This window comes from Protobothrops mucrosquamatus, unplaced genomic scaffold, assembly GCF_001527695.2.
Source record: "Protobothrops mucrosquamatus isolate PMUCROS unplaced genomic scaffold, P.Mucros_1.0 scaffold3823, whole genome shotgun sequence".
Lineage (NCBI taxonomy): Eukaryota > Metazoa > Chordata > Lepidosauria > Squamata > Viperidae > Protobothrops > Protobothrops mucrosquamatus.
In genome coordinates, this window is record NW_015389775.1 from 16,863 (window position 1) to 36,179 (window position 19,317).

The following is a 19,317-nucleotide window of genomic DNA, read 5'->3' on the forward strand; positions in this document are numbered from 1 at the left end:
CAGCTGCAGCACACTGCTGGCTCATATTTAGGTGATTGTCCACTAGGACTCCGAGGTCCCTCTCACAGTTACTACTATTGAGCAAGGTGCCACCTATGCTGTACTTGTGCAATTGGTTTTTCTTGCCTAAATGTAGAACCTTGCTTTTTTCACCATTGAATTTCATTTTGTTAGATAGTGCCCAGTGTTCAAGTCTGTCAAGATCCTTCTGTATCTTAAGCCTGTCTTCTGGAGTGTTGGCTATTCCTGCCAGCTTGGTGTCGTCTGCAAATTTGATGAGTGATCAGTGATGGTGAACCTTTTAGAGACCGAGTGCCCCAAAACCGCCCCACCCCGACCTGCCCCTGCTCTACCCCACCCCCACCCGTCCGCAGGGCCACCCACCACCTCCACGGCCCGCCGAAGATCACCCAGGTGGCCCTGCAGCATCATGGTCATGCCCTCCGCCTGTGCCCCGCAGCATCATCTGTGCATAATGGGGCGCAAGGGCGGAGTCTTGTCCCTGCTGCCCGGCTGCCATGATCTTGGCTGCGCTGTTCCGCACGGGCCGCGCCCAGGGGCAATTCTCCGGGGTGGCTGCTGGTGAGGAGGGGGCCACAGGGGGATGTGGGGCTGGAGCAACAGCACGTGTACCCACAGAGAGGGCTCTGAGTGCCGCCTCTGGCATGCGTGCCATAGGTTCGCCACCACTGGCATAGAAGAAAGATGCTAGACTAGAAGTGATGGATTAAAGAAATGTCACTTCCAGATTACTTTATGGAGATAAATTTGATCAATGGAATGTAATAACAACACTTATGAACTTTGCAAGGTATACTTCCAAAATGAAACATGTACATCCAGATAGTTGGTACTTGGGGAAGATTAAGCAGGAAGGGAAATAGCTAAATTGAATCTGACTCAAAAATATTCCAGTTGTATTGCCCCTATTCGTTGCAAAAATACTTCTTACTATCAGACTGACTTACAGACAACATTTTAAAAATGCCTGTTATTAAATATAAATGTATTTTTAAAATCCCAAGTAACAGCACATATAAAGTCCTTTTCAAACCACATATACCCACTAAACAGAATGCAAAGTGATATCATTTAAACATTTAGTTATAATTATTTATAGAAGCCTTTAAGGCTGTAATGCTGCTTGCAAACAATTGTCTCTGAATATGGTGGTGTTTCTATGTGAATATATACATATAAGCTTATACAGCAATTCTTTCACTTTTATCTATTTTTTGGTATATACTGTAGATGTTATTATTCTGACCGTAGATGCAATCTTGGTATTTTATATATGTAATAGAAATTTTGTTTCTTATTATTTATTAAGCTTAATTCCCAGGTTTGTCATGATGCCATAGTTCAAAAAGGTAATTATTAGGCAAAGATATGTACCAGAAGTCCAGGTTCCCCTAGGACTGCCAGACAGTAGAGGAAAAACTGGGGTAAGAATTGGATTAGTAAATTGCCTAATATACAAAGTTATATTTAAAGAATTATATTTAAACTTTTGAACATATTTAAGACCTCAAACTATTCTGCTCGTTCCCCTCCACACCCCTTCCTAAAGTAATTACTTCAAGAAACTATGTGCTGCAAGTTACTATGTATCCTCGGGAAACCTTATTCCATCTAGATAATTCGCATGCACATGATTTAAAGCTGTGATAATGTGCACTAATTGTTCATTTGATAGAAATCATTCAGAATATATTTAATCTTTATAGCCAACTTTAATTATTCAAGTTCTTTAGCTCTCAGAAAATGCCATTCATTTATTTCAGGGTAATCCTAAACACAATTGCTTCAAATTAGATTCAATGAAATCAGTGAAGTTACATTACAGTAAGTGTGCTAAGTATAATTTGACTACTTTCTTAATAGAGCTCACAATAGATAGTTTGTTTTAAAATTGGAAAGTTATTGCCAATCTTATTGCATTAACTGTGAATATCTGAAACATATGAATTTTGCAGCAATCCTGATACAGAATGATTAAACTCTTCTCTGTGTCTACCCTATATCAAAAGAAACCAAAATTCAGTATCAAAAGAAGTAAAATTTTGAAGTTTGCAGAGTATTCAATTTTTAAAACTGCATTTTTTATTTAAATTTATTTGTATTTCCTCTAATCTGAGAGAAAGTCAAGGCAGGACAGCTAACTCATCTCTAGATGTATATAGCTCTTCTGGCTTTTGATATTAGATTAGATATACTTCTCAGTTTATCACTGAAACAAACCAAAAAGTTTCAGATTCTCATGACAATACAGGTAGTCCTCAATTTACATCCATTCTTTAAGTGACCACTAAACACCACTGAAAAATTAACTTAGGATCATTTTTCACACGACAATTGCAGCATCCCCATGGTCACGCGATCAAAATTCAGGAGCTTGGCAAAAGGGATATATTTATTGACAGCTGCACTGTCCTGTGGTTATGTGATCACCATTTGTGACTTTCCCAGTCAGCTTCCAACAAGCAAAGTCAATGGGGGAAGCTTAATAATCGCATGATTAACTTAACAACTGCATTTGCTTAACTTCTGTGGCAAAAAACATCTGTTTTTCATACTAATTTTAGCAACTTTCTATAAAGGGATAAGAATGTTTAAACTACAAGATTACCAACATATTACCTGTATTTGAATTTCATCTGTCAATTCTTTTACCATGTGAGAGAACTGTCCAGCTGAAGGATCAAGGACTTTCACAACAACTTTCAATCCCGTTTTCCCTTTCACTTTCCCATAAACATTCACCGCAAAATTATTTTCCACTGAAAGCTGAAGGGAAGCCTGAAAGAAAAAAGTGTTGATTTAGGTCAGGTGGAATTCCATTCAGTATCTCAGGGCTGATAATCTCCCTTTCTGTTAAAAAAAAAAAATAGTCTTCCAATGAGTTCTTACAAAAGATTTATTAGAAACCACTCTAGAATGCACATAGAAATCAATATAAGAATCACAGAACTGAAAGTAGTTTCCTGCTAATGTAGGAAAATCCTTATTACAGAAACTTTTAGGCTTAGATCCAGAGATAGTTATTTCCAAGTTTCTCCTTTCTGTTATAATTTTGTGGGTGGCAGTTTCAATACCTTGAGATGCCAGGGCAGAGAAGATTGTTTTATATCAAAGCAGATACAATGTTTTATACATCCACTGCTGAAGAAGACAAATTTTCCCCCAAATCACATTTTATAAAACATTAATTCCAGAAAAGTTGTAAAAAATTAAATCATAATATAGAATTAGCATTTACCTCACTGAATCTTGACTTGACATCCAAGATATCTCTTGTAGTGACAGACCAATAAAACCTTAAGCCTGGCACTGCATTTCCAAATGAAAAAGGGGTCTGATTGCTAGCAATGCCCATCACGTATACTGGCATCTGGAAAAAAAAGAAAAGAAATGAAGACTAACTTAAGGAAAACTTTTCTCCTTTTCAAGGGATATGACATTTTCTTTTAAAGGAAAAGATTCCGATTAGGTGAGTATTAAAGTGGTTCAATGAGGGCCAATCATATTTGACTATTGCAGCAGCAGAAATAATGTCATACCGAAATCATGTCATACTGAAATAATGTTATACTTTGATTTACCTGAGTTCCAGTTTTCATTCGGGTAATAGGTGCATGGATTCTGACAGCTTCAAGCTGAATTACCTCAACTTCAACTTTATCCTAACGGGAACATCAGAAATTATTATACCAATTGAATTAATTGTGCGGTAATTGTGCATACTCCTTCAGAAACTGCAGTAATTATTTATTAAAAGTCACTCCATCTAGTTTTACATTGTCGATATATGGCACTCAAGGTGCCCCACAAAACAATTCAAAATTATAAAAAGTGACTGTGTAGGACAACAGATCAAATCAACCAACCATCTAATCAATAACATAAAAAATAATAAACATAAATCAAATAACACAAAAGAACGAAGAGAACAACCAAGAGAATCAAATAATTTATTCTAAGTTATAGAGATGCCCAATATAGGTAAATGCCATTTTTCCCTCTGGAATCTTGGGAATTATAATTTCCTTTTTGAAATTAAAGTAAAACATCTTATATTGTTAATCTAAAGCAGGCATGTCAAACTTGCGATGACACGTGACGTCGCGCGATGTATCACGACTCTTTCCCCATTGCCGGCAATGGGGTGGGCGCGGTTTCAGTATGATGTATCCGGCCCGTGGGCTGGCAGTTTGACATGCCTGATCTAAACGATGGAGTTTGATTAGATGGGATTAGCAGTTTCAGTCTAACTTTTAATTTTGTATAGCTCATTTATGCACTGAATTAGAAAAATAGTAAAAGACTTAAAGCCAATTGGTGAGATACAACACATAATGGATAAAATTCAGATGTGATATATAAATCAGAACACTATAAATACTCAATGACAGATCAAAGCCATGTCAACATGTGAAATCTTTGTTCATTAAACAGCCTATTCCTAAACTGTCATTTTAAGGATTAATAGTAGTTTAATATTAAATCTGGATGGGGATCCAGCTCAGATTAAAAAGCATGGTTTTGAATTGATCATGTCTATCTTTGGCACTAAGGCTTTGAACACAGTGATGTATCTAACTAGTCCATGTCTCTGAGCTCATGGTTTTCCACTTATTAAGTACTGTATTTGTAAATAGCCTGCATGTGGCACATCTACCAACAATTTTCTGGAATACATTCTTCATTTTAAAATGATAAGAGGTGCTTATAAAACTTTTCATAAGCCTACACTTCAGCTCAGAGGTATTATATATGCTTGTATCAAGATGTTACCTGGGATGCAACCACAACCTTGCCAGCTTCTGCGTGAATTGCTTGAACCATTCCCAGTATGGTACTGTTCCCCACTGCTTTGCCAGTTATAAAGCCACTGTTGTTTACGGAAGCAATGCTGGGATCATGGATGGAAAAGATTATGTTGAACTGAGGCTGTGGTCCTCCCTCAGAAGTAATCTGTGGTTAGTTATTTAAAAAATAAGAATTACTTTATAATTTGTTTTCAATTTATAGATTGAGTAAGATCTGGCAACAGGTACTTATATTTTAATAATACAACAGATGCAAACTGAGGTTTCTAGTGATACAAAGCTATTAGTCATTACGTTGTTCTTTAAAGAGGACAGAAGAGGAAAAGGCAGATTATTAAGCACATAACACAATACAATATAATTCCCCCTTGCCCAACTGTATGCTTTCTAGACTCCAGGTCCCCCCCCCCCCAACATCCAAAGTTACCAAGGCCTTGGACATGCGTGGGGTTATGTATGCATACAGCAAGCATTCAGTTACATCTAGCAAGGAATATTTTTATGTGATGCACTGAAAGGTTGAGAATGAGTATAAAATGCTTGTGGTTTTCTTTTATTTACCTGGATATAGATTTTCAAGATCAAAATTATTTATTAGATTTCTCTTATGAATTTTCTTTTCTTACAAAATTCCAATCTACAGATAGTCCCCAACTACCGCAATTGGGACCAGCAACACTGGCTAACCAATGTGGTTATAAAGTGAAGGTCCAAGTGTGACTGTGCCAACTTATGATGTCCATTCGAGCTGCAATGGTTAAGACAGTCACCCGCAGTCATTAGTGTGATGTTACGCAGGACTTGTGTCTTTCTGCTGGCTTCCCCACTGACTTTTCTTATTATAAACTGGTTCTGAAGTTCACAAATGACAATCGTATGCCTGCAGGATGCTGCAAATGTGTGCTGATTGCCAAATGCCTGAAGAGTGATCATGTGAATGCAGGGACACTGTGACAATCACAATTTTGAGGACTAGTTGTAAGTCTCCTTTTTCAGTGCTGTCATAACTTCCAACAGTTGTTGAGCTAGTGGTAGGTAAGTGAAGACCACCTATATATTGAATAGTTATTGGAATGGATGAAAAATGTTTTCAAGAGGTTTTTAAGTTTAATGTGTGTGGACTCTGAGCACAAGGCAGCTAAAAATCTGGAAAATGATTATTATTTTTTAGTTGTAACATTGCCTTTAGTCATCCTTATCAAGAAATTGCTCTCTACTGATCATTCAGTTTAAGAATTCTGGAACCTGTAGGAGCCAAGCCTTTGGAAACTATGAAATTGGCAAAGTTGCTACACAGATAGATGGAAAAACCACACGTCGAGAAATAAAATTATGATTACTTTCTATTAATGCATATATTAATTTCCCTTTTAGGAAATAATTAGTTCATCATAACAATTTAAAAACAACTTACTTGAATCGCTGCACCTATGAGTAAGGTGACTTTTTTTGGTATCAGTTTAAAAGGAGGAAATACCTAGAGGTAGGACAAGAATGAATGTTTATCTATAAAGTTAAAATTCAACTATTTGGAATGACATAACAATTTTCATTTGAATGTTCCTTCTTTCTCTACATGTTCAATTTTTATTCTTATAGTGGCATTCTTTTATCTTTTTAAATCTCTGCACTCAAAGCAGCTTGCCATTCCCCCTTCTGCCCTGTCATTGTCTTTGTCTTAAATTTTCCTACCTTGAAAAGATTTTAGTGTTTTTCCCCTTTGTTTGTGGCTGTGTTCTGACAATTCCATTCCTTGTTGCCATCTTTTCTTTCATTTTAAAGTTATTTTATTATCCCCAATTCTATTGCAACAACTTTGGAGCTTGACCATTTTCACAGCATTTATCTTATTAATCCTCAGCTTCTTTCTGAACTATTATCTCAAGTGCATTTTCCTCTACTTTCTTCACCCTCATCACTGCCCAACATTCAGTCCCATGCTCTCCTTTGTTTGGATCAGCGCAAAGCAAAGCAAAGCAAAAGAAGCATTCAGGCTCTGATGCTTATTAAAATAATCAATAATATCTTTCCTGATTTATCAAGCTAAGTGCATAGCATTACTACATCCCTATTTCTGCCCAATGATACTGATATTTGTCCATTAAAATAATTTTGCTTTCAATTTTTTAAAATCATTTTGAGTGATGAGCTTTTCTGGCTGAGAAGCATCATTATAAAAAGTCATCCTAAAAGCATTCATAGCTAACAGTGAATATATTTACTTCAATATGTTGTGGAATTGAATAGATCTTTTCACCATATCTGTCAGTGACAACTCCTGTAACACTGGTTTGACCTATGGCCATGCCATGCACTAGAAAAACAGCTGTGTATTCATCAGAAGTTTCATCAAGGGCTCTGCAATAATAAAATGCATGAATAGCAGAAAACTGAATGTGCCTTTAGAAGCATTAAAGAGCAATTGCCTCAATTTAATTCAATGCGGAATTTTCAGTTGTGTCCATTTGCAATGATGAGCTGACAACATAGTAAGAAATATCAACAGGACAATATGATGAGCTGTATGAAACAATGTAAGACAGGGGTCTTCAAACTTGGCCTGCCTGGCTGAGGAATTCTGGGAGTTGAAGTCCACAAGTCATAAAAGGGCCACGTTTGAAGACCCCTGATGTAAGACATGGAAAAAGATAACCAAAAATATATAGGTAGCCCTTGCTTAATAACCACAATTGGGACTGGCAACTCTGTCATTAAGTGAGACATCATGTGACTGCAATGGACTTATGACCTCACTTCCGCTGTGATTAAGCAAATTCCCATGTGATTGTTAAGCAAAGCATTGCATGACTGTGACTTGTGATTTTCCTGCCAGCTTCTCTATCAACTTGGCTTGTCAGACGCCAGCTGTGAAGCACTGAAATGGTGATCATGTGATGTTGTGACAGTCATAAATATCCACTGCTGTTTTTCTATAGTACTTAAAGCAGAGTATAATAAATGAACATAGCACTTACTTTAAGGAAATAATCTGAGATGCTGCTTTTAGAGTTAAGTCCATGAATTTGAAGTTTTTACTATGAAAGTATTTCTTCGAAGCATCCAGCACTCTGACATAGGCTTTAACGTTTTTGCCAATTTCTACCTACAATATATGTTTACAGAGTTTTGCATGTCAATTCAAGCAATACATTCTGTTTATCTGTAGCTTAAAATATTGTGCACCATGATCTGTCTACTAGTACAGAATTACTGCAATCAAAGTGATTTCACTATCTCTTAGCAACTGTAGATTGCAATCAGACTTGCTTCTATGTCAGCTTCCTTAGACGTACTGACTATATCTACACCATTCAGTCAGTATAATCCCCAGTTATCATTCTAGAATAAGCTGTGGGATAATTCAAGGCTCGGAAGGAGGTTTCTGTGCAGCTCCCCAGCCATAATGTAATAAAGGCACTATTTTATTTATTTACTGTATATCCCTTTGTTATTTTTAAAGTCAAGGCAGCAAACATAGGAATACAACTTCCTTCTCCTATTTTCCCCACAACAGCAACCCTTTGAGATAGTTGGGCTGAGATAGAGTGACTGGTCCAAAGTCACCCATGGCTAAGGTGGAACTAGAACTCACAGTCTCCTGGTTTCTAGTCTGGTAGCTTAACCACCAGACCAAACTAGCTGAACATACTAGTTCAGAGGTCCCCAACCTTTTGGACACCAGGGACCAGTTCTGTGGAGAGAGTTTTTTTCCATGGACCAGAGGGGGCGTGGTTTCATGTACTGCCTGCATCCCGCGGACGGGGCTTTGCTTGTTTGCGCAGCCTAGTTTCTGGCATGCTACGGCCTGGTGCCAGTCCACAGATCGGTGGTTGGGGACCCCTGTACTAGTTGAACTTCTGAACTGCATTTTATTTAGTTACCTTAGGCTTATCAAGTACACCCCTTATGTTAAGACAAGGCCTGTTAGTTGCTTGCCATTCCCAAACTATGCTCCATGACTCTGATTGCATCATTGAAATTTGGCAGCAAAATGGCAAATTTTGCTAATTATACTTTTTTACCCTCCCCTTTTCCTTTATAGAAATAAGACTATTCTCAATCCTTCCAGGTCATGGTTGCCCAAAGGTGCTTTTCAAAAAGCAACTGGACTTTTTTGGTCTTTTTTCCTTGAAAATGTTTCACTTCTCATCCAAGAATTTTCCTCAGTTCTGACTGAATGATGAGGGGTGCTTTTTTGAGAAAACCATTCCCATTCCCCTTTTTAAATTAAGTCTAAATTGTGCTATCAAAATTCAGGGGGATGGGTTAGGGTAGAAAATGGGTTAAGTCTGCTTCAAAGAGACCACAAACTGAAATGTGTGCTCAAGTTGCATGAGATTCTTAGGCCCATGTTCAAACAATAACTTGCCAACATTTATTAGAATTCTGACTTAGCCATGGGAAAAAAGCCATTAACACTGCTTTCATTTGCAATATGTTAATATATATACCTAATTAACTATACATCTGTTACATATTTTAGACACCTTAGAAAAGTCTTGGTTTGCTTATCAGTAGAACAGAATATGATCTAGAAGTATTCAAAGTGCTCTCAAGTCCTTGGTGCCCTCTGAGCTTGGTTGTTTTCTTGTCAGCTTTTATTACCAAACTGATGACGTGGTGACATCATAAGCTGGTAATGAAATGTCTTCAAGAAAACAACCAAGCTGAGAGAGCACCAAGGATCCCACAGTTCAACCTGAGCTAAAAATATTCTTTTCTATCGGTATTCTTAAATGTATTACTTGGAGCAAAATAAATCATAAATGAAACTCCAACCACTTGCCTATAATGAATTAATCTCGAAGAATCTTTGAGTAGAATATTTTCCCCCAGCAGTAAACAATGTATCAAATCATTCACTTAGAACTGAATACTAACCTTATCAACAATTCCAACATATACTTCTTGTATATTAGAAACATACACCTCAGTTTTAGCAATGGTGGAAGATGCAAGACACAAGTCATGTATCATTACAGATACTGACCCTGGATATAAGGGATATATCTAAAATAAAGTGAGGAAAATGGAATCAAATGTTGTTCTTATCTAATTATTGTGACTACTCTTTACTTAAAGTTATTGTGCTTCAAGCAAATAATAAATGGTAAATAACAGTGACAAAAGAAAATTGTGCAGTTAAGATTAAGGAGGACATTTTTCCACAGAAGGAAACACTGCTCTTTCCAAATGGAATTTTAAAATATATCCGAGGATTAGCCTGCAGGTAACAACTGCATTCAGGTGCATCTAATGCAACTATTAGCCTCCAGTCTTGTATTCCTTTTTGGAAACAGGAAGAGAAAAACAAAAGACAAATCTTGGCGAAAAAGGATCTTATAAATAAGTCCTTAAAAGAGAGTATTCAGACTGAATTTAAGGAAAAAAAGAAAGAAAGCATCTGTACTGCTGAGTATTTTATTCTTAATGACAACACATAAACTGATGGCAGCTTATCTTCCAGAAGAACAATTTCACTTTTCAGTGAAAACTTATAATCATAATGCCTTTTTGTCATATATTGCAAGGTATTACAATTTTCTGTAATGTCTTCAATCCATTTCTTATAGCTTTGGCTGTCACTATCTTTGAGCTCACACATTTTCTGAAACCATCTAAAGCAGATATCCTATGAAAGTCTGACATTTTGTAAAGGGTTTAGTCTAATTTCATTACCTAAACTCAGGAAACTTCAAAAGCCATACAAGCAATGTGATTTATCAATTGATTTAGCTTTACAATATTTCTATTTCATGCTGCAAAATATATTATCTCCTAGAGCTGCTCACATCAGCAGAGAGCAGTGGGCAAGGCTGATCTCTGTCTTCAAACTTAAAACTCTCACACTTATCCACATATAAAGCAAGTTATATAAATAAGGAGGTAAAAACATGAAAGAACAGAAATTAATTTGAAGAATGTCAGACTGAATGGTGAATTGTTAGTTAATTAATTGCTGTTTACTCAAATATGAAAATAGTCACACTCAAGACAGAATTTTACTTTGCTGAATATAAGTCTAACCCTATTTTTGTGTGGTGGAGCTCTTACATGTTTACACAAAAATGCAAATAATATAAGTTTAGGTATTTCCAAGGTCAAAATTTATATTTAATCTAAGATAATTCAGTTAGAAGCAGATATTTGTTAGTTCACTTTAGTAGGAAATGATTATTGTAGTACTTAGAGAAATTGTTTTTTTTAAAAAAATAATAATTTATAAATTGATGTGCTACCTGTCTCTCCTACTACTGAAGTCCACCAAGACTTTAAACAGAAAATTCAAATAATTATTTATTTAACTAATATATATAAATGTAGTTATATATTTAATTACCAAACCAATTTATGCAGCTAGTATGCTTCTTTATTTATTTATTCAGTGTCATTTATTCTTATATAAGAAAAGATAGGAGAATTTCATTCTTATGTAATGCCATGCATTTGTAAAGTTTTGATGTTATCGTGAAATTAAGGAAATAGAGAAAAAACAAGAAATTTGGTTAAGAAATTAGAATTAATATCAGGAATGTGTGAAGCCAATGTTTCATGGAGCTCAATTAGCTTAACATAGATAAAATACAAGCTGCATTCATTGTTGAAATATAAGCTGATGGTTGGGATTATTCTGGAGAGCATATCAAAATACATTGGCATTCATAAATATAAATATATAAATGCATGTTTTGTGAAAATAGAGGTATCGGAATGACGAACTTGTTACTAGAACCACATGTTCTAGAATCTAAATTTTCCAGAGTGGTTTTTCTCATTATTATTTTAATTTCTTAGAGTTACAACTTGATCAAACTAAAATTATACAGAATATAGTTGAAGGCCCATCATACCATTAAGAGACTGTCCCTATTCACCCCCAGTAGATATTGTGTGTGTGTGTGTGTGTGTGTGTGTGTGTGTGTGCTTTTATGTCTGGCAATTGCTGGCATAAGCCATACAGTTTTCTTGGCAACATTTTGGGAGGTGATTTGCCATTGCCTTCTTCCTAGGGCTGAGTGTGTGTGACTCGCCAAAAGTCACATAACTGGCTTCATACAGATTTTCAATGGTTTTTTAAAAAAATAATACTTACCAGAGCAATGTCTTTACCTTCTTCATATACTATTTTAACAATGTCAACGATGCTGGTGTTAATAAAAAAATATCCAGAGCCCCCATTAATAATCAGTTCAGCCTGTGAACAAAAGCACATTTTAGAACATTCACACTGAGATATCAGTTATTACACACATTACACACACAGATACAAACACACAGACCTACCTTAACTGCCTGATGATTATAAATAGTCACTTCTTTAGGACTCATTTTAACATCTTCCACAAGTATTAGTTCAATACCTGCATTTACAGGTAAAAGAGCTTCATACTGTAAAGAGTAAGCAAGAAAACAAAGCAAAATAGATATTGAAGATGATAACAATATGGAAGAATGATTTAGAAAAGTAAGCTAGAGTGGTACCAGTGGAGTAAAGCATTGGACTAGGACTGGGGAGACTCATATTCGTGTCCACCCCCAACTATGAAACCCACTGACTAACTTAGTACCAGTAAGAAGCCCAATCTATCTCACACATTTTTGCTGTGGGAAAAATAGGAGGAAGTGCTATGGACATCAGCCTGAATCCTGAAGGAAAGTCGGGATATAACTCTGTATGTGAACAGCTAAAGACAAGCTTTGTCAGCAAAGTGTTCCAAGTATAACCTGGAAAAATCATTTTCCCTGTCAACAGTACTGAGCAACATAAACTAATCACCTGACTACTTATAAGGTTCTTTTCAAATTTTTGCTAAGACAGTCTGGATCTATCATAACAATGAAGTTAGAATGTAGGATGGATTTGGAGTTATTAATTCAAGTTTACTCTATAGTCTTACATGTAGGATTTTCTTACATGCAGGATGGAAGCCCCATAGTTCACATAAATTGGAAAATTATGTCTACTCTTCTTCAAGAAAAAAAAATTATAATAAGCAGGAACTTGGCATGTTGAAATGTTAAGCAATGATGATCTGACTGTTTTCCAAACTTAGTGTTTTCAGTATTTTCCCCCATATCCAACCTTGGAACAAGAATACGGATACAGTACTTTCCAGTATATTTTCTTGAAAGATTAGGCATGCCAATACATTCAGGGAAAATGTATGCTACTGCTTAGAGGCATAACAGTAACAAATGTTACACCTTACCTTAGTTCTATAATACCTCTTATTTCTTGTATTAAAATTGAAACTTAAGTGGACTAAATATAATGTTAAAAATATATAAACATTATTAAGTCTGCAGGATCCAATCTGGGTCAGTCACCAGGACCAGAATTCAATTTTAGTCTTCTGAGCTTTCGGACTCCTGCTTGAGCCCATCGTCAGGGAACTTCTCTCTCACCAGAATGTTTATATTTGCCTCCATTCATTATTATGTCTATTTGTTTGCCTTGGTGGCTGTTTTTGTTTGTTCTTAAATTTCCTCCTCTTTTATTTAAAATTATTATTTTTTAATTTATATAGCATAACTCAATACAGATCAACACTGCTTAAGAAAAAAGGCCCCAAAAGAGGAAGAGATAATTGCAAAGTCCTGCTGGTTTCACGAAATCACTTTGCAGAATGTATTTAGAACTTTTGAGGATTATAATTAATGTGCTATACGTAAAAACTCAGACTGAACAATTTATTCTTTCCCCTAATAAAAACAATAATATTTTCTTTATCAATAGCTATACAGGTAGTCTTTGACTTACAACAGTTCATTTAGTGACTGTTTGAAGTTACAACAGCATTGAAAAAGTGACTTATGACTGTTTTTCACACTTATGACCATTGCAGGATTCCCAGGGTCACGTGAACAAAATTCAGACACTTGGCAACTGACTCATATTTATGACAGTTCCAGTACCCTGGGGTCACGTGATCACCTTTTGCAACTTGCTGACAAGCAAGATCAATGGGGAAGCCAGATTCACTTAACAAATGTGTCATTAACTTAAACAACTGCAATGATTCACTTAACAACTGTCTCACTTAGCAACAGAAATTTTGGGCTCCATTGTGGTCATACATCGAGGACTATACTGCTTATAGTTAACTCTAAAACTACAAACAGTTTTTTGACAATTGAACCTTCTTCAGGTTAAATCTGCATTCACAGTAAAATATGAGAAGAAAAATTTAGGGGCTACCAAAAAGAATAATGAAGAGGAAGAGGAGGATGGATTTCAAAGCTAGAAAAACCATTTTAGTATTTTGTTTTACTTCTAAGGGTCTGGGTTATAATGCTTTAGAATTATACTTTAAAATACAGTATACTAATATTGTATTAGGAAATGGATATAGAAAATATATCTTATTGGGGCAGTAATCTGAGGGAAAAAGGTATTACCGGTTTCTTTACTTCATTGGTAATCAAATGAACATGCTGATAGCCAACTGCAGTAGCCGATATTATTGTTGCTCCTGGTTTACGATGAACTAAAACAGTTTGCAGACCTAAAAAAGGGCAGAGAAAATTGGAAAGCAGTGTGTACTGCTGAATAAACCATCGGAACACAGGACCATAGCAATAAAGTAGCCTTCAAAATTACACAGCCTCACACCCCACTCTCCCATTTTTTAATATTCTTAGAAAAATATGACACTTCTTTCAAATAGTTTCTTGGATCTATGAACAAATTTTCATTCCAGGAACCAAGGATTGGTAGTGATGGAATAACTAGTGATAGTATTACAAGGAAACTGAATGAATAGTTGGAAAAAATGTGAGGGAACGGTACCTTGCATTTTCTTCTGACTGTTTCCATGATCTTTCATAGAAAGTTCCATAGGCATTCTGGGTTCTATGCTAGCTAGTAAATGGTCTCTTGATTCCCAGGTTATAGTAAGAGAACTGAAATTGTCAAATTTATGCCCCTGATGATTATAAACTTCTAGCTCCAATACTGGGTTGCGGAAAATTGAAATAGGAACCTAGAAGATAATTATTTTGTTTATAAATATGAAAAATATCTTTAAAAACGCACATGCATTTGAGCGCACAAAAATGATGCACAAGATTAAACGCTGGTCATATTCTACTATATTGAACAATCTGTTACTAGATCTTTAAATATTTCAGCAGGATTTTGGAATGCAGCTGTAGAAAGGCAGCTTTCTGGTGCTACTAAGATATCTAAAAGAAACTTAACTTGCAGGAGAATGGCTGGGACTATACTACATATTACAGTTTCTCTCCTGCAAGATACTTCCCATTTGCTCCATATAGTTCCAGAGTAGATTTAAGATGTGAAGGTGCAGAGGGCAAGGAGAATCAGATCCACAGATATGGCTGGAACAATTGAATACAACTATATGTGTTGAAATATTTGTTATCCCAGGTCTTGTGAACAGGATTTTGAAAGCATCACAAAAGCTAACCCCAACCTCGTTCAAAAGTATTATGGTGGTGTGTGGCCAGATCATTTTCCTGAAGGCAAGTTCATAAAGTTGCTTTTCTCAATCTCCCTGGATATTTTCTACCACAATAGCTTATTTTTCTCCAGGGAAATTGGGAGCCTTCCAGCCAAACCATTGGACAAAAACATTATCATTTTATTTCCAAAATGTATGTTGGGCTCTTCTGTAGCAGTTCTTATAAAAGGGTAGGAATTAACAATGTATCAGCTTCTTCTCTGTCTGTCCTATCTCAGTAAAAGCACATTAAATAAATTAGGCAAATCAGAGAGGATGGTGAGCACCAAAAGAAGTATTTGTAATTACTACGTTGTCTTCCCCCAATTCATACCTACCCCTTGTTTGTCCTGATGAAGAAAAGGACAGGAAACATCCAGCTCAGGATCTGCAGATACAAGTGCCAAAGAAAACCGAGAAGGAATAGCACAAATCAATGTCACATCAGCTGACTCAACAGCTGGAAAAGGGTTGGTTGCAGTGGGCTTGTTGCCAATTGTTAGTGAAATTACCTGTATAAACATTGGTGAGAATAAATAATAATAATAAAAGTTTGTACATAGCAAAACACTTCTTTTTTTACGCAATACTGCTTAATACAGATCATTAAGGTTGAGTTTTGTTTCAGTAATAGCCTGAAATGTTGACATATAAAGATGTATCATTCTGGCATTTATTTTCAAAAGCACTTCTAGTCTATTAGCAGAGGGCAACTTTATTGCTATTTTACCCACTTCAATACTGCAAAATAAAATTAAGTTTTTAGGATTTTGAAACAGATGGCTGATTTTTAAGAAGATAAGTGGCATTTGCACATTGAAGCATTTGCTTCAAGAGACGCCAACTATCATATTTTAATGAGAGAATGTCTTTATGGGCAGAAATAATATTCTCATAATTTACTGCTTATTCCAAATAAATTTAGATTATATGAATACTCAAGGTAGAATTTTCCATACGGTGCATTAACAATACTTAAAAAGAAGTTTAATGCCGCCAAATGAAATTGTTATGAAACTATTTTCTTTTAATTGTTGTATTCATGCCAAATACTTGACTTCTAACATTACAATTTATTGAATGAACCGTACTGGCCTGCTGAATTGTTCATAATAAGAGAGATTAATTTTTCACAAAAAAATCTTATTGATGCTATGTTTCCAGATTCTATTAAAGTTAAAGCCTGTATGCTCATATGATCATCAAGCTTATTCTATTAGATTTTATTTTTAGAAGGAAGTGATAGTTATGGATCAGTAAGAAACAGTAAATGTCAGGTTAAAAAATTGTGTTACTCTTACAATAAGGTTAGATTATCATTGATAATGATCAGAATCTACAATCTTGGGTTATTGTGGCTGTATAATCCAACTCTAGCAGCATAGGAAACAGAGGGATAAAGGAATTGGGAGTTGTTCAAGGAATATAAATGGGCGGAATCCCCCCCCCCCAAAAAAAACACACCCTACCTAAATTGTCTTCCTCATGTCAAGCAATTTTTACAAAAGAAAAGAAAGAAAATTCCTGGGCGATCTAATTGCCCTGGCTTGGAAAGCTACTTGGCAAAGAAAGCAAGCAAGACTCAGATTTAAAAAACAGATTTGACCTTTTAGAGGGGGCATTATATGTTTAAATACTTGTTTGAATAAGATTAAAAGAACATGACTCTTAGATATAATTAGACTTTTATAATGAAATATATGATTTAGAACTAAGATAGCATTTTTTCTTTTTCTTTTTTTTAATATGGGAAATATGAAGATAAGAGGAGGATTGGTATGAATAAAAACTTTAGCTATATAAATGTAAATAATATTGAGAAAATCATAACTGACAAAGATATTTCAAATACCAGTGGGAAATCAAACCTTAACAAGAGCAGGAAAACCAGGATATTGATTTATGAATTGACATTATTGATTTATGAATTGATATTGTTATTTGTATGATGTTAGTAAAATATGATGAAGATGCTTATATTTAACTCTGTATACATTAACAGTACCAAAAATTGTAATTGTGTAATGAGGAGAAAATGGAAAAAAATATGGAGAAGAAAGGAGGATTCAGGGAAAACTACTGGATTGTGTAGTATTGTTGTGTAGTATTGAACAGATTTATATTGAAGAAGTTAATGTTAAATATCTGAACCCAGACAACAAGTTGTTTACTAAGCACTAAAGACTGTAATTTTAAAAAATTAACAAAACTTTTATATTAAAAAAAAAGCTATGTCAGCAAGATCTGGAGAACGACACAGTGTCCGACTGAACTTGAGATCTGCTGACATAGCTTGATTAGAACTTTTAGAGTGTCTTCGGCTGCTTGCCATATTTCTGTAGACATTACATTAATTCTTATAACCTTCATATTGTTAGTGACCAGAGTGTTCATCTAACCATCTAGTACTAGAATTACTCTTAACTGATCTTAGAAGAGTTCAGTCCATATAGTAGTACCCAAAAAGGAAATGTAAGAGTGTGTAGAACAGTGGTGACGAACCTATGGCACGGGTGCCAGAGGCGGCACTCAGAGCCCTCTCTGTGGGCACGCGCGCCGTCTCCCCAGTCCTAGGCCTTCAGCTGGGTTTTATAAGACCTTTTCGCTTTAGGCCTCCACCGCCGTATGCAAAAAAAAAAAAGGTTCAATGAGTCAATTTCAACTTCTCGCGGGAAAAAAAAAGATCTTGCAAAGTTGGAATTGATTGACTGAACTTTTTAGTCCCACCCAGTCTGCCGTTACCACCGCAGCCATGCCCACCCAATGGGCCACACCCACCCAATGGGCCACACCCACCCAATGGGCCATGCCCACCCGGCACCCGACAATGCATAAGTGGGTTTGGGGTTGCAGTTTGGGCACTCGGTCTCTAAAAGGTTCGCCATCACTGGTGTAGAACCTATCATACAAGATCCTTGATGTCACATGCTAGCAAAATAATATTTAGGGTCATCTAAAAAGGCTTTCAATCCTACATGGAAAGAGAGATGCCAGATGTTCAACCTGGTTTTAAAAAACGCTGATGCTGATATGCACTGGATAATTGAAAAAAAAATCAATCAAAAAGTTAATTTATGCCTCAGTAATTACAGGAAGATCTGTGATGGTATAAACTGTGTCAGGTAACAGAATGTGATAAGGAAAACTAGATCCAAGAATTTCTCACTGATTGCACACTTACTGTATACACAGAACATAATTCAGGATAGAATATGACAAAATAGACTAAGCTCAAGGTTAGTAATGGAGCCAGATAAGGCTGTACATTCTTTCCTTGTTTATTCAACCTGTATGCCAGATATGTATATTAAGAGTCTATGAATTTAAGAAGATAAGCCTGGTTTTAAAATTGAAGGAACAAACATTAAGAGCCCGCACTATGCTGATAGCAAAACTCTGATAGATAGAATAGAAAATATATTAATGCTTTTGAACTTTAGTCTTGGATAGTGAACAAATCAATCACAGAACAAATCAATTGACACTTTTTCTAGAGGCTCAAATGACCAGACTCTCATATTTTAAACAGATGAAGATCCAGCTCTTATGAGAAATCATAACGCTGGTAAAAGTAAAATGGAAAAAAAGAAAGGGACAACCAGCAGCAAGTTGGAAGGATTCAATGATGGTGAAGTTGGGTGCACAATTAGGGAGGGTCAGGTTGTGGACAGATTGCTCTGGAAGTGTAGTTATCCAATGTCACTAAGAGTTGATAGCACATAATCAATCAGTCAGTGATTATATTTGATCATGTCTTTTTGATTGCATTCATTCATATTGATTGGCAAAAGTGTGCTATTTTATCTGAAACATTAAAATTTAAAATCATATCTGCATATTTTTTTTAAAAAAAAATCATTGATCAAATTCAAAAGTTAAATTGGTTAAGTTAAATGTACAGAGATGATATTTTTGGTCCTTTGTGAAACTGTAATCATTGTTATTATTTTTATATTAGTTTAAAAATATAATAATCTGAAATACGTTTTTCAGATTTTTTCTGCTTCTTTTTAGTCTTATGAGTT

At 35.6% G+C, this 19,317-nt stretch overlaps 1 protein-coding gene across 1 annotated transcript in view; it reads right to left on the reverse strand.

Moving 5' to 3' along the window:
* NUP210 (nucleoporin 210) overlaps nucleotides 1-19,317 on the reverse strand; it is a 73,720-nt gene that overhangs the window by 16,758 nt on the left and 37,645 nt on the right. The window contains exons 16-28 of the mRNA XM_015827632.1: nucleotides 15,631-15,804; nucleotides 14,620-14,812; nucleotides 14,229-14,335; nucleotides 12,114-12,218; nucleotides 11,923-12,024; nucleotides 9,711-9,839; nucleotides 7,805-7,932; nucleotides 7,052-7,187; nucleotides 6,244-6,306; nucleotides 4,795-4,974; nucleotides 3,603-3,683; nucleotides 3,260-3,391; nucleotides 2,641-2,799 (exon numbers count right to left, since the gene is read on the reverse strand). Coding sequence (XP_015683118.1) covers nucleotides 2,641-2,799; nucleotides 3,260-3,391; nucleotides 3,603-3,683; nucleotides 4,795-4,974; nucleotides 6,244-6,306; nucleotides 7,052-7,187; nucleotides 7,805-7,932; nucleotides 9,711-9,839; nucleotides 11,923-12,024; nucleotides 12,114-12,218; nucleotides 14,229-14,335; nucleotides 14,620-14,812; nucleotides 15,631-15,804 — 1,689 coding nt within the window. The remainder of the gene's footprint in view (nucleotides 1-2,640; nucleotides 2,800-3,259; nucleotides 3,392-3,602; nucleotides 3,684-4,794; nucleotides 4,975-6,243; nucleotides 6,307-7,051; nucleotides 7,188-7,804; nucleotides 7,933-9,710; nucleotides 9,840-11,922; nucleotides 12,025-12,113; nucleotides 12,219-14,228; nucleotides 14,336-14,619; nucleotides 14,813-15,630; nucleotides 15,805-19,317) is intronic.